The sequence below is a fragment of the Panulirus ornatus genome, chromosome 30 (assembly GCF_036320965.1).
Source record: "Panulirus ornatus isolate Po-2019 chromosome 30, ASM3632096v1, whole genome shotgun sequence".
NCBI lineage: Eukaryota > Metazoa > Arthropoda > Malacostraca > Decapoda > Palinuridae > Panulirus > Panulirus ornatus.
The window spans coordinates 12,631,677-12,645,672 of NC_092253.1; the positions used below are offsets into that span (position 1 = coordinate 12,631,677).

Consider the following 13,996-nt stretch of genomic DNA (forward strand, 5'->3'; position numbering starts at 1 on the left):
CTTTTTAGTGTCCCCAACTCTCATTCGCCCTCTTTTTCACCTCTTGCACCTTTCTCTTGACCTCCTGCCTCTTTCTTTTATACCGCTCCCACTCAATTGCATTTTTTCCCTGCAAAAATCGTCCAAATGCCTCTCTCTTCTCTTTCACTAATAATCTTACTTCTTCATCCCACCACTCACTACCTTTTCTAATCAACCCACCTCCCACACTTCTCAGGCCACAAGCATCTTTTCCGCAAGCCATCACTGTTTCCCTAAATACATCCCATTCCTCCCCCGCTCCCCTTACCTCGTTTGTTCTCACCTTTTTCCATTCTGTACTCAGTCTCTCCTGGTACTTCCTCACACAAGTCTCCTTCCCAAGCTCACTTACTCTCACCCTCTCTTCACCCCAACATTCTCTCTTCTTTTCTGAAAACCCCCACAAATCTTCACCTTCGCCTCCACAAGATAATGGTGAAACATCCCTCTAGTTGCACCTCTCAGCACATTAACATCCAAAAGTCTCTTTTTCGTGCGTCTATCAATTAACACGTAATCCAATAACGCTCTCTGGCCATCTCTCCTACTTACATACGTATACTTATGTATATCTCGCTTTTTAAACCAGGTATTCCCAATCACCAGTCCTTTTTCAGCACATAAATCTACAAGCTCTTCACCATTTCCATTTACAACACTGAACACTCCATATATACCAATTATTCCCTCTACTGCCACATTACTCACCTTTGCATTCAAATCACCCATCACTATAACCCGGTCTTGTGCATCAAAACCACTAACACACTCATTCAGCTGCTCCCAAACACTTGCCTCTCATGATCTTTCTTCTCATGCCCAGGTGCATATGCACCAATAATCACCTATCTCTCTCCATCAACTTTCAGTTTTACCCATATCAATCTAGAATTTACTTTTTTACACTCTATCCCATACTCCCACAACTCCTGATTCAGGAGTAATGCTACTCCTTCCCTTGCTCTTGTCCTCTCACTAACCCCTGACTTTACTCCCAAGACATTCCGAAACCACTCTTCCCCTTTATCCTTGAGCTTTTTTTCACTCAGAGCCAAAACATCCAGGTTCCTTTCCTCAAGCATACTACCTATCTCTCCTTTTTTCTCATCTTGGTTACATCCACACACATTTAGGCACCCCAGTCTGAGCCTTCGAGGAGAATGAGCACTCCCTGCGTGACTCCTTCTTCTGTTTCCTCTTTTAGAAAGTTAAAATACAAGGAGGGGAGGGTTTCTGGCCCCCGCTCCCGTCCCCTTTAGTCGCCTTCTACGACACGTGAGGAATGCGTGGGAAGTATTCTTTCTCCCCTATCCTCTCTCTCTCTCTCTCTCTCTCTCTCTCTCTCTCTCTCTCTCTCTCTCTCTCTCTCTCTCTCTCTCTCTATATATATATATATATATATATATATATATATATATATATATATATATATATATATATATATATATATAAATATATATATATATATATATATATATATATATATATATATATATATATATATATATATATATATATATATATATATATGTATATATATATATATATATATATATATATGTATATATATATATATATATATATATATATATATATATATATATATATATATATATATATATATTTCGTACTATTTGCCATTTCCCTCGTTAGCGAGGTAGCGTTAAGAACAGAGGACTGGACCTTTGAGGGAATATCCTCACCTGGCCCCCTTCTCTTTTCTTTCTTTTAGAAAATTGAAAAAAAAAACGAAATGGGAGGATTTCCAGCCACCAGCTTCCTTCCCTTTTAGTCGCCTTCTACGACACGCAGGGAATACGTGGGAAGTATTATATATATATATATATATATATATATATATATATATACATATATATATATATATATATATATATATATATATATATATATATATATATATATATATATATATATATATATATATGTATATATATATATATATATATATATATATATATATATATGCATATATATATATATATATATATATATATATATATATATATATATATATATATATATATATATATATATATATATATATATATATATATGATCCACTTCCGCTTCCATGGTTCCATCCGCTGACAGATCCACCCCCAGATATCTAAAACACTTCACTTCCTCCAGTTTTTCACCATTCAAACTCACCTCCCAATTGACTTGACCCTCAACCCTACTGTACCTAATAACCTTGCTCTTATTCACATTTACTCTTAACTTTCTTCTTCCACACACTTTACCAAACTCCGTCACCAGCTTCTGCAGTTTCTCACATGAATCCGCCACCAGCGCTGTATCATCAGCGAACAACAACTGACTCACTTCCCAAGCTCTCTCATCCCCAACAGACTTCATACTTGCCCCTCTTTCCAAAACTCTTGCATTTACCTCCCTAACAACCCCATCCATAAACAAATTAAACAACCATGGAGACATCACACACCCCTGCCGCAAACCTACATTCACTGAGAACCAATCACTTTCCTCTCTTCCTACACGTACACATGCCTTACATCCTCGATAAAAACTTTTCACTGCTTCTAACAACTTGCCTCCCACACCATATATTCTTAATACCTTCCACAGAGCATCTCTATCAACTCTATCATATGCCTTCTCCAGATCCATAAATGCTACATACAAATCCATTTGCTTTTCTAAGTATTTCTCACATACATTCTTCAAAGCAATGTATGGATGGAACCATGGAAGCGGAAGTGGATCATAGGGTGGGGGAGGGGGCGAAAATTTTGGGAGCCTTGAAAAATGTGTGGAAGTCGAGAACATTATCTCGGAAAGCAAAAATGGGTATGTTTGAAGGAATAGTGGTTCCAACAATGTTGTATGGCTGCGAGGCGTGGGCTATGGATAGAGTTGTGCGCAGGAGGATGGATGTGCTGGAAATGAGATGTTTGAGGACAATGTGTGGTGTGAGGTGGTTTGATCGAGTAAGTAACGTAAGGGTAAGAGAGATGTGTGGAAATAAAAAGAGCGTGGTTGAGAGAGCAGAAGAGGGTGTTTTGAAATGGTTCGGGCACATGGAGAGAATGAGTGAGGAAAGATTGACCAAGAGAATATATGTGTCGGAGGTGGAGGGAACGAGGAGAAGAGGGAGACCAAATTGGAGGTGGAAAGATGGAGTGAAAAGATTTTGTGTGATCGGGGCCTGAACATGCAGGAGGGTGAAAGGAGGGCAAGGAATAGAGTGAATTGGAGCGATGTGGTATACAGGGGTTGACGTGCTGTCAGTGGATTGAATCAAGGCATGTGAAGCGTCTGGGGTAAACCATGGAAAGCTGTGTAGGTATGTATATTTGCGTGTGTGGACGTATGTATGTACATGTGTATGGGGGTGGGTTGGGTCATTTCTTTCGTCTGTTTCCTTGCGCTACCTCGCAAACGCGGGAGACAGCGACAAAGTAAAAAAAAAAAAAAAAAAAAAAAAATATATATACAGACATATACATACTTATGCATTTCAACGTATACGTATATATACATAGTCAGCCAGATACATATATACATATGTATATATCCATAGTTGTTGCCTTCATTCATTCTCGTCGATACTCCATCACACATGAAAATGACACCCCTCCCCCCCCCCCTTGCGTGCGCCAGGTAGCGCTAGAAAAAGAAAAGTATGGCCACATTCGTTCACACTCAGTCTCTAGCTGTCATGTGTAATGCACTGATACCACAGCTCCCTTTCCACATCCAAGCCCCACAAAACTACATTGTTTACCCAAGTTACTTCACATGCCTTAGTTCAATCTATTGCCATCACATCGACCAAGGTATACCACATCGTTCCAATTCACTATTCCTTGCACGCTTTCACCTTCTGTATGTTCACGCCCGATCCCTCAAAATCTTTTTCACTTTATCCTTCTACCTCCATTTTGGTTCTCACTTCTCCTCTTACTCTTCACCTCTGACACGCTTTACTGAACTGACTCATGAATGACTGAAAGACTGTTATATGATGTGGGTAGGTTAAGCCATTAGTATATGAAAGAACGAGGAGACGATGAAAAGCAGCGTGACGTACATAGTAGCACAAGATATACAAAAGAACGAGGTGGAGTGAGTTACACTTGTTGGATCTCATACCGAATGAAGACAGAGAGCCATCCCTCTAAGACGTCCTAAACCAAATCTGAATATTCTTGTCCATTTATAGCGTTCGAGTCCTTGCTATGCATATGGTGTCAAACATTCATGAGAACATCATTACTGTATGATATCTGTGATTAGGTCTGATTGAGCTTTTCTATGTGAGTTCAATTCTGATGCTTGTATTGGGGCATAAAATCCAAAGTGAGAGCCAAGATGTGATGAGGTTGTAGCTCTTTCATGAAGTTGTTCCCTTCTTAATATTTTCCTTATGTATTCATTAGTGTCCTGCTTTCTTAATGTTGAAATGCTCCCAGATGCACAAATACTGTCCGGAGGTGAGAATTCTAATGTTTAGAGAGCGAATAATCGTTTCCTTACTGTAAGAAGAAGTCTTTATGAACATGCTTTTAACTTTTTTTCTTTTTCATGAGACTCCATCCCATTTCTATTTTCTGAAGATATTTTTGTTTAGTCTTGGCAGTAGCTAACCATAGTCACAGACTCAAGTGGTTACTGAGCGATGAGGTTGTTTGTCAATTTACTGACATTTCCCCAAAACGTCAAAGATTTGAGCGGAATATTATATTTTGGGGGGTCTTTATAGACCCCATAAGTGGTCTCGTAGATTCCTTAGTAGTAGCAGAGGGTTCAGTTTTCCTAAGTAACACATATATTGGATGTGAAACATTGTATTAATCCTCACCCAAGAACGTGCACTTTCAGATAGTGTTATGGTTTTGCCTTTGGTGTAGAAATACTTTTTTCCATTCGTCAAGACCTGTATTCTTTTTCTTCATATTTCATCTGAATGATAAGCGTACAATACAAAATGAATATGATTTATTTGCCTTATTTTTTAGATATTCATTCACACACGTTTGATAAGATGATAAGCTTTTCCCAAATCCTCCCAGTATTACCACCATTATTTACATATCTCTCAACACAGATACAAAGAAAACCCTCCTGTGTTTTACCTTTCGCAGTGTATCTTGTTCCTTTGAGAAGAATGTAAAACATACCTCGAGAAGTTAACAATATGAATAATCAGAGACAACTTATGCAAATAGGTACCCAAGGAAGAAGTATTGATATCATCTGTGATACTCGTTAGGAAGCGTTCAAACGATTGGCTTCGTTTACTTGGCAGGAGGAATGATGAAATCTAGAACAGGAAGGAACATTTTCTCACTGAGGAAATTTCCACAGCTACATATTCTTTATTTGTAACTTCACTTCCGACTAATAGCGTATTAAGACATCAAGGAATATCATGGCACTGAATATATAAAGTTACAGTGGGAAAGAATATATGGTAAAAACGAAAGTATTTTAATGCAGAATGTTAACATCAACAGGAAACAGGACAAGTGATTTCGTTATGCCGTCGTATAATCGTATGTACTGACACTGAACGTTTCAATCCCACGAAATGTTAAAACTTCCAGACAGAACGTCAGAAGGCCGACAACACTCCCACCAGCCAAAGCCACAAACATTCCCTGAAGAAAAGAAGAGCAGAGCATTAGCAAGTGATCAATACACTCAAAGGATTTAAGTATAAATGATCATTCACATATGCGTACTGCATCTTCAATAGTCTATATGCTCAGATCAACTATAATAGTGTCATGATAATGTCCCGTTACCCAAAGGTTTGTTAAGGAGAGAGATGCGTTAACCGTAATCGTTTTAGGTGGGTGAAGACATTTGGTAGAGTTTGCGCGAGATGTCTTGAACCATTCCTCGAAAATCCCAAATCCCGTCAGTGCCAGCATCCTGTGTGGCACATACCCAGAGTTCCATTATATCAATGCCATGTATGTGTTTTTGAGAAGTATGGTAAAGATACCAGAAATGACAACAAATTTTGTACACAAAAGAAATGTAGAAACAGAGTGCCATCTCGAACATATGGGAAAAGAACTACTGGGATATGACCATATTTCAAACATAAACTAATGCTGCAAATGATGACATATTCTCTCTCTCTCTCTCTCTCTCTCTCTCTCTCTCTCTCTCTCTCTCTCTCTCTCTCTCTCTCTCTCTCTCTCTCTAATACCATCCAAACCCGTTGCCTTGCCGGCTTTCATCTTCCGCAAAGCTTTTACTACCTCATCTCTGTTTACCAAATCATTTTCCCTAACCCTCTCACATTGCACACAACCTCGACCAAAATACCCTATATCTGACACTCTATCATCAAACACCTTCAACAAACCTTCAAAATACTCAATCCACCTCCTTCTCACATCACCACTACTTGTTATCACTTTCCCATTAGCCCCCTTCACTGAAGTTCCAATTTGTTTCCTTGTCTTACGCACTTTATCTACCGCCTTCCGAAAAATCTTTTTATTCTCCGGAAAATTTATTGATACTCTCTCACCCCAAATCTCATTTGCCCTCTTTTTCACATCTTGCACCTATCTCTTGACCTCCTTGACGTCCTTTGTTCTCACCTTTTTCAGTTCTGTATTCAGTCTTTCCTAGTACTTCCTCACACAAGTCTCCTTCCCAAGCTCACTTATATATATATATTTTTTTTTTTTTATACTTTGTCGCTGTCTCCCGCGTTTGCGAGGTAGCGCAAGGAAACAGACGAAAGAAATGGCCCAACCCCCCCCCCCCCATACCCATGTACATACACACGTCCACGCACGCAAATATACATACCTACACAGCTTTCCATGGTTTACCCCAGACGCTTCACATGCCTTGATTCAATCCACTGACAGCACGTCAACCCCGGTATACCACATCCATCCAATTCACTCTATTCCTTGCCCTCCTTTCACCTTCCTGCATATTCAGGCCCCGATCACACAAAATCTTTTTCACTCCATCTTTCCACCTCCAATTTGGTCTCCCTCTTCTCCTCGTTCCGTCCACCTCCGACACATATATCCTCTTGGTCAATCTTTCCTCACTCATTCTCTCCATGTGCCCAAACCATTTCAAAACACCCTCTTCTGCTCTCTCAACCACGCTCTTTTTATTTCCACACATCTCTCTTACCCTTACGTTACTTACTCGATCAAACCACCTCACACCACACATTGTCCTCAAACATCTCATATCCAGCACATCCATCCTCCTGCGCACAACTCTATCCATAGCCCACGCCTCGCAACCATACAACATTGTTGGAACCACTATTCCTTCAAACATACCCATTTTTGCTTTCCGAGATAATGTTCTCGACTTCCACACATTCTTCAAGGCTCCCAAAATTTTCGCCCCCTCCCCCACCCTATGATCCACTTCCGCTTCCATGGTTCCATCCGCTGCCAGATCCACTCCCAGATATCTAAAACACTTCACTTCCTCCAGTTTTTCTCCATTCAAACTCACCTCCCAATTGACTTGACCCTCAACCCTACTGTACCTAACTATAACCTTGCTCTTATTCACATTTACTCTTAACTTTCTTCTTCCACACACTTTACCAAACTCAGTCACCAGCTTCTCCAGTTTCTCACATGAATCAGCCACCAGCGCTGTATCATCAGCGAACAACAACTGACTCACTTCCCAAGCTCTCTCATCCCCAACAGACTTCATACTTGCCCCTCTTTCCAAAACTCTTGCATTTACCTCCCTAACAACCCCATCCATAAACAAATTAAACAACCATGGAGACATCACACACCCCTGCCGCAAACCTACATTCACTGAGAACCAATCACTTTCCTCTCTTCCTACACGTACACATGCCTTACATCCTCGATAAAAACTTTTCACTGCTTCTAACAACTTGCCTCCCACACCATATATTCTTAATACCTTCCACAGAGCATCTCTATCAACTCTATCATATGCCTTCTCCAGATCCATAAATGCTACATACAAATCCATTTGCTTTTCTAAGTATTTCTCACATACATTCTTCAAAGCAAACACCTGATATATATATATATATATATATATATATATATATATATATATATATATATATATATATATATATATATATATATATGTGTGCGTGTGTGTGTGTGTGTGTGTGTGTGTGTGTGTGTGTGTGTGTGCGTGTGTGTGGCATGAGAAGCTTGGGAGGTGGGCAATTTAGAAAGGGTAGTGAGTGGTGGGATAAAGAAGTAAGATTATTAGTGAAAAGAAAAGAGAGGCATTTGGACGATTTTTGCAGGGAAATAATGCAAATCACTGGGAGATGTATAAAAGAAAGCTGCAGGAGGCCAAGATAAAAGTGCAAGAGGCACAAAACAGGGCAAATGAGAGTTGGGGTGAGAGAGTATCATCATATTATAAGGGGAATAAAAAGATGTTTCGGAAGGAAGGTAAATAATGTGCTTAAGACAAGGGAACATCAGTAAAGGGGGCTAATGGGGAGGTGGTAACAAGTTGTGGTGATGTGAGAAGGAGATGGAATGAGTATTTTGAAGGTTTATTGAATATGTTCAATGATCGAGTGGCAGATATAGGGTGTTTTTGGTCTAGGTGGTGTGAAAAGTGAGAGGGTTAGGGAGATTTATTTGGTAAACAGAGAAGAGGTAATAAAAGCTTTGCGGAAGATGAAAGCCGGCAAGGTAGCGGGTTTGGATGGTATTGGAGTGGAATGTATTAAAAAAGGGGGCGACTGTATTGTTGACTGGTTGGTAAGGTTATTTAATGTATGTATGACTCATGGTGAGGTGCCTGAGGACTGGCGGAATGCTTGCATAGTACCATTATAAAAAGGCAAAGGGGATAAGAGTGAGTGCTCAAATTTCAGAGGGGTAAGTCTGTTGAGTATACCTGGGAAATTATATGGGAGAATATTGATTGAGAGGGTGAAGGCATGTACAGAGCAATTTATTGGGGAAGACCAGTGTGGTTTCAGAAGTGGTAGAACATGTGTGGATCATGTGTTCGCTTTGAAAAATGTATGTGAGAAATACTTAGAAAGGCAAATGGATTTGTATGTAGCATCTATGGATCTGGAAAAGTCATATGATAGAGTTGATAGAGATGCTCTGTGGAAGGAATTAAGAATATATGGTGTAGGAGGTAAGTTGTTAGAAGCAGTGAAAAGTTTTATCAAGGATATAAGGCATATGTTCGTGTAGGAAAAGAGGAAAGTGATTGGTTCTCAGTAAGTGTTGGTCTTAGGCATAGGTGCGTGATGTCTCCATGATCGTTTAATTTGTTTACGGATGGGGCTGTTAGGGAGGTAAATGCAAGAGTCTTGGAAAGAGGTACAAGTATGCAGTCGGTTGTGGATGAGAGCATGGGAAGTGAGTCAGTTGTTGTTCGCTGATGATTCAGCGCTGATGGCTGATTTGGGTGAGAAACTGCAGAAGCTACTGACTGTGTTTGGTAAAGTGTGTGAAAGAAGAGAGTTGAGAGTAAATGTGAATATGAGCAAGGTTATTAGATACAGTTGGGTTGAGGGACAAGTCAATTGGGAGGTAAGTTTGAACGGAGAAAAGCAGGGGGAAATGAAGTGTTTTAGACATGTGGGAGTGGATTTGGCAGCGGATAGAACCATGAAAGCGGAAGTGAATCATAGGGTGGGGGAAGGGGTGAAAGTTCTGGGAGAGTTGAAGAATGTGTGGAAGTCGAGAACGTTATCTTGGAAAGCAAAAAGTGGTATGTTTGAAGGAATAGTGGTTAAAACAAAGTTTTATGGTTGCGTGGCGTAGGCTATAGAGTTGTGCGGAGGAGAGTGAATGTGCTGGAAATGAGAAGCTTGAGGACAATATGTGCTGTAAGGTGGTTTCATCGAGTAAGTAATGAAAGGGTAAGAGAGATATGTGGTAATAAAAAGAGTGTGGTTGAGAGAGCAGAAGAGGGTGTTTTGAAATGGTTTGGGCACATGGACAGAATGAGTGAGGAAAGAATGACAAAGAGGATATATGTGTCGGAGGTGGAGGGAACAAGGAGAAGTGGGAGACCAAATTGGAGGTGGAAAGATGGAGTGAAAAAGATTTTGAGTGATCGGGGCCTGAACATGCAGGAGGGTGAAAGGCGTGCAAGGAATAGAGTGAATTGGATCGATGTGGTATACTGGGGTCGACGTGCTGTCAATGGATTGAATCAGGACATGTGAAGCGTCTGGGGTAAACCATGCAAATTGTGTGGGGCCTGGATGTGGAAAGGGAGCTATGGGTTCGGGCATTATTGCATGACAGCTGGGAGCTGAGTGTGAACGAATGGGGCCTTTGTTATCTTTTCCTAGCGCTACCTCGCACACATGAGGGGGTAGGGGGATGTTATTCCATGTGTGGCGAGGTGACGATGGGAGTGAATAAAGGCAGTGTGAATTGTGTGCATGTGTATATATGTATATGTCTGTGTGTGTATATATATGTGTACATTGAGATGTATGGGTATGTATATTTGCGTGTGGGGACGTGTATGTATATACATGTGTATAGGGGTGGGTTGGGCCATTTCTTTCGTCTGCTTCCTTGCACTTCCTCGCAAACGCGGGAGACAGCGACAAAGCAAAATAATGAAATGAAAAATAATATATATACATATGTATATATATATATATATATATATATATATATATATATATATATATATATATATATATATATATATATATATACATATTCTTTTTCTTTCAAACTATTCGCCATTTCCCGTGTTAGCAAGGTAGCGTTTAGAACAGAGGACTCGGCCTCTGAGGGAATATCCTCACCTGGCCTCGTTCTCTGTTCCTTCTCTTGGAAAATTAAAAAAAAAGAAAAACGAAATGGGAGGATTTCCAGCCCCCCGCTCCCTCCCCTTTTAGTCCCCTTCTACGATACGCAGGGAATACGTGGAAAGTATTCTTTCTCCCCTATCCCCAGGGATATATATATATATATATATATATATATATATATATATATATATATATATATATATATATATATATATATATATATATATATATATTTTTTTTTTTTTTTTTTTTATACTTTGTCGCTGTCTCCCGCGACAAAGTATAAAAAAAAAAAAAAAAAAAATATATATATATATATATATATATATATATATATATATATATATATATATATATATATATATATATATATATATATATACATATATATATATATGTGTATATATATATATATATATATATATATATATATATATATATATATATATATATATATATATATATATATATATATATATATATATATTTTATCCCTGGGGATAGGGGAGAAAGAATACTTCCCACGTATTCCCTGCGTGTCGTAAAAGGCGACTAAAAGGGGAGGGAGCGGGGGGCTGGAAATCCTCCCCTCTCATTTTTTTTTGATTTTCCAAAAGAAGGAACAGAGAACGAGGCCAGGTGAGGATATTCCCTCAGAGGCCCAGTCCTCTGTTCTTAACGCTACCTTGCTAACGCAGGAAATGGCGAATAGTATGAAAGAAAAGAAATATATATATTTATATGTATGTATGTAGCATTTATGGATCTGGAGAAGGCATATGATAGAGTTAATAGAGATGCTCTGTGGAAGGTATTAAGAATATATGGTGTGGGAGGCAAGTTGTTAGAAGCAGTGAAAAGTTTTTATCGAGGATGTAAGGCATGTGTACGTGTAGGAAGAGAGGAAAGGGATTGGTTCTCAGTGAATGTAGGTTTGCGGCAGGGGTGTGTGATGTCTCCATGGTTTTTTAATTTGGTTATGGATAGGGTTGTTAGGGAGGTGAATGCAAGAGTTTTGGAAAGAGGGGCAAGTATGAAGTCTGTTGGGAATGAGAGGGCTTGGGAAGTGAGTCAGTTGTTGTTCGCTGATGATACAGCGCTGGTGGCTGATTCATGTGAGAAACTGCAGAAGCTGGTGACTGAGTTTGGTAAAGTGTGTGAAAGAAGAAAGTTAAAAGTAAATGAGAATAAGAGCAAGGTTATTAGGTACAGTAGGGTTGAGGGTCAAGTCAATTGGGAGGTAAGTTTGAATGGAGAAAAACTGGAGGAAGTAAAGTGTTTTAGATATCTGGGAGTGGATCTGGCAGCGGATGGAACCATGGAAGCGGAAGTGAATCATAGGGTGGGGAAGGGGGCGAAAATCCTGGGAGCCTTGAAGATTATATGGAAGTCTCGAACATTATCTCGGAAATCTAAAATGGGTATGTTTGAAGGAATAGTGGTTCCAACAATGTTGTATGGTTGCGAGGCGTGGGCTATGGATAGAGTTGTGCGCAGGAGGGTAGATGTGCTGGAAATGAGATGTTTGAGGACAATGAGTGGTGTGAGGTGGTTTGATCGAGTAAGTAATGTAAGGGTAAGAGAGATGTGTGGAAATAAAAAGAGTGTGGTTGAGAGAGCAGAGGAGGGTGTTTTGAAATGGTTTGGGGACATGGAGAGAATGAGTGCGGAAAGATTGGCCAAGAGGATATATGTGTCGGAGGTGGAGGGAACGAGGAGAAGTGGGAGACCAAATTGGAGGTGGAAAGATGGAGTGAAAAAGATTTTGTGTGATCGGGGCCTGAACATGCATGAGGGTGAAAGGAGGGCAAGGAATAGAGTGAATTTGATCGATGTGGTATACCGGGGTTGACGTGCTGTCAGTGGATTGAATCAGGGCATGTGAAGCGTCTGGGGTAAGCCATGGAAAGTAGTGTGGGGCCTGGATGTGGAAAGGGAGCTGTGGTTTCGGGCATTATTACATGACAGCTAGAGATTGAGTGTGAACGAATGGGGCCTTTGTTGTCTTTTCCTAGTACTACCTCGCACACAATAGGGGGAGGGGGATGATATTCCATGTGTGGCGAGGTGGCGATGGGAATGAATAAAGGCATACAATGTGAATTGTGTGCATGGGTATATAAGTATGTGTCTCTGTGTCTATATATATGTGTACATTGAGATGTATAGGTATGTATATATGCGTGTGTGGACGTGTATGTATATACATTGTGTATGGGGGTGGGTGAGGCCATTTCTTTCGTCTGTTTCCTTGCACTACCTCGCAAACGCGGGGGACAGCGACAAAGCAAAAAAAAAAAAAAATATATATATATATATATATATATATATATATATATATATATATATATATATATATATATATATATATATATATATATGCTCCCCTAGCACAATAAGTAACACTCTCTCTCTCTCTCTCTCTCTCTCTCTCTCTCTCTCTCTCTCTCTCTCTCTCTCTCTCTCTCTCTCTCTCTCTCACATACACACACACACACACACACACACACACACACACAGACGCACATTCACACACACACACACATACACACACACACACAAACACACACACACACACACACACACACACACACACACACACACATACACACACACACTCACAAACACCTACGCACTCACACATAAACAAACTCTTATATGCTAAAGTCGGATGCAAACTTACATGCTTAAACAAACACACATTCATTTGAACAAAAGGATTTTTCAGAACTTGTTAATACCTGTTATGCATAGCTGGCAAGATAGGGTTGTCCTTTTGGCTTATGATAGAGGCCGAAAATGGAAAATGTCTCTCCCTAGACGTATAGAATTCGCACTGACCTGTTGCATAAAGATTCCTTCATAATTAGCACATGTAAGGTGGAAATATATCTCACTTTGTCCCATATAGTATAGCAGTGTTGTGGTATCAAGAACTTATCAGAGCGGCAGCGAAGGTTAGTCTATAAGACTAGGATAAAATATTAGATATTACGTTGGCCAAAAAAGGTACATAACAAAATATTAAGAACCACAAGAAGTAGGAAACCGTATAACAAGTTGCTGGATACAGTGAGAGTATTTACGACGTAGTGAGAATATCTTTAAGATGAGTCCTGTGGAATGATTTGTAATTATGTAGAAACAAAATGTTTTGTGTGTTAAGATTGTGGT

General features: G+C 39.6%; 1 protein-coding gene across 2 annotated transcripts in view; it reads right to left on the reverse strand.

Moving 5' to 3' along the window:
• LOC139758418 (glutamate receptor 1-like) overlaps nt 1-13,996 on the reverse strand; it is a 77,197-nt gene that overhangs the window by 40,997 nt on the left and 22,204 nt on the right. Inside the window, exons 5-7 of one of the 2 annotated variants that reach the window (XM_071679799.1) lie at nt 13,564-13,663; nt 5,814-5,943; nt 5,044-5,666 (exon numbers count right to left, since the gene is read on the reverse strand). The exons of the other annotated variant lie outside the window; for it this stretch is intronic. Of the exons in view, the coding sequence (XP_071535900.1) occupies nt 5,544-5,666; nt 5,814-5,943; nt 13,564-13,663 (353 nt within the window). The 3' untranslated portion in view covers nt 5,044-5,543. Of the gene's footprint in view, nt 1-5,043; nt 5,667-5,813; nt 5,944-13,563; nt 13,664-13,996 lie in introns of those variants that run through there. 2 annotated transcript variants of the gene reach the window in all.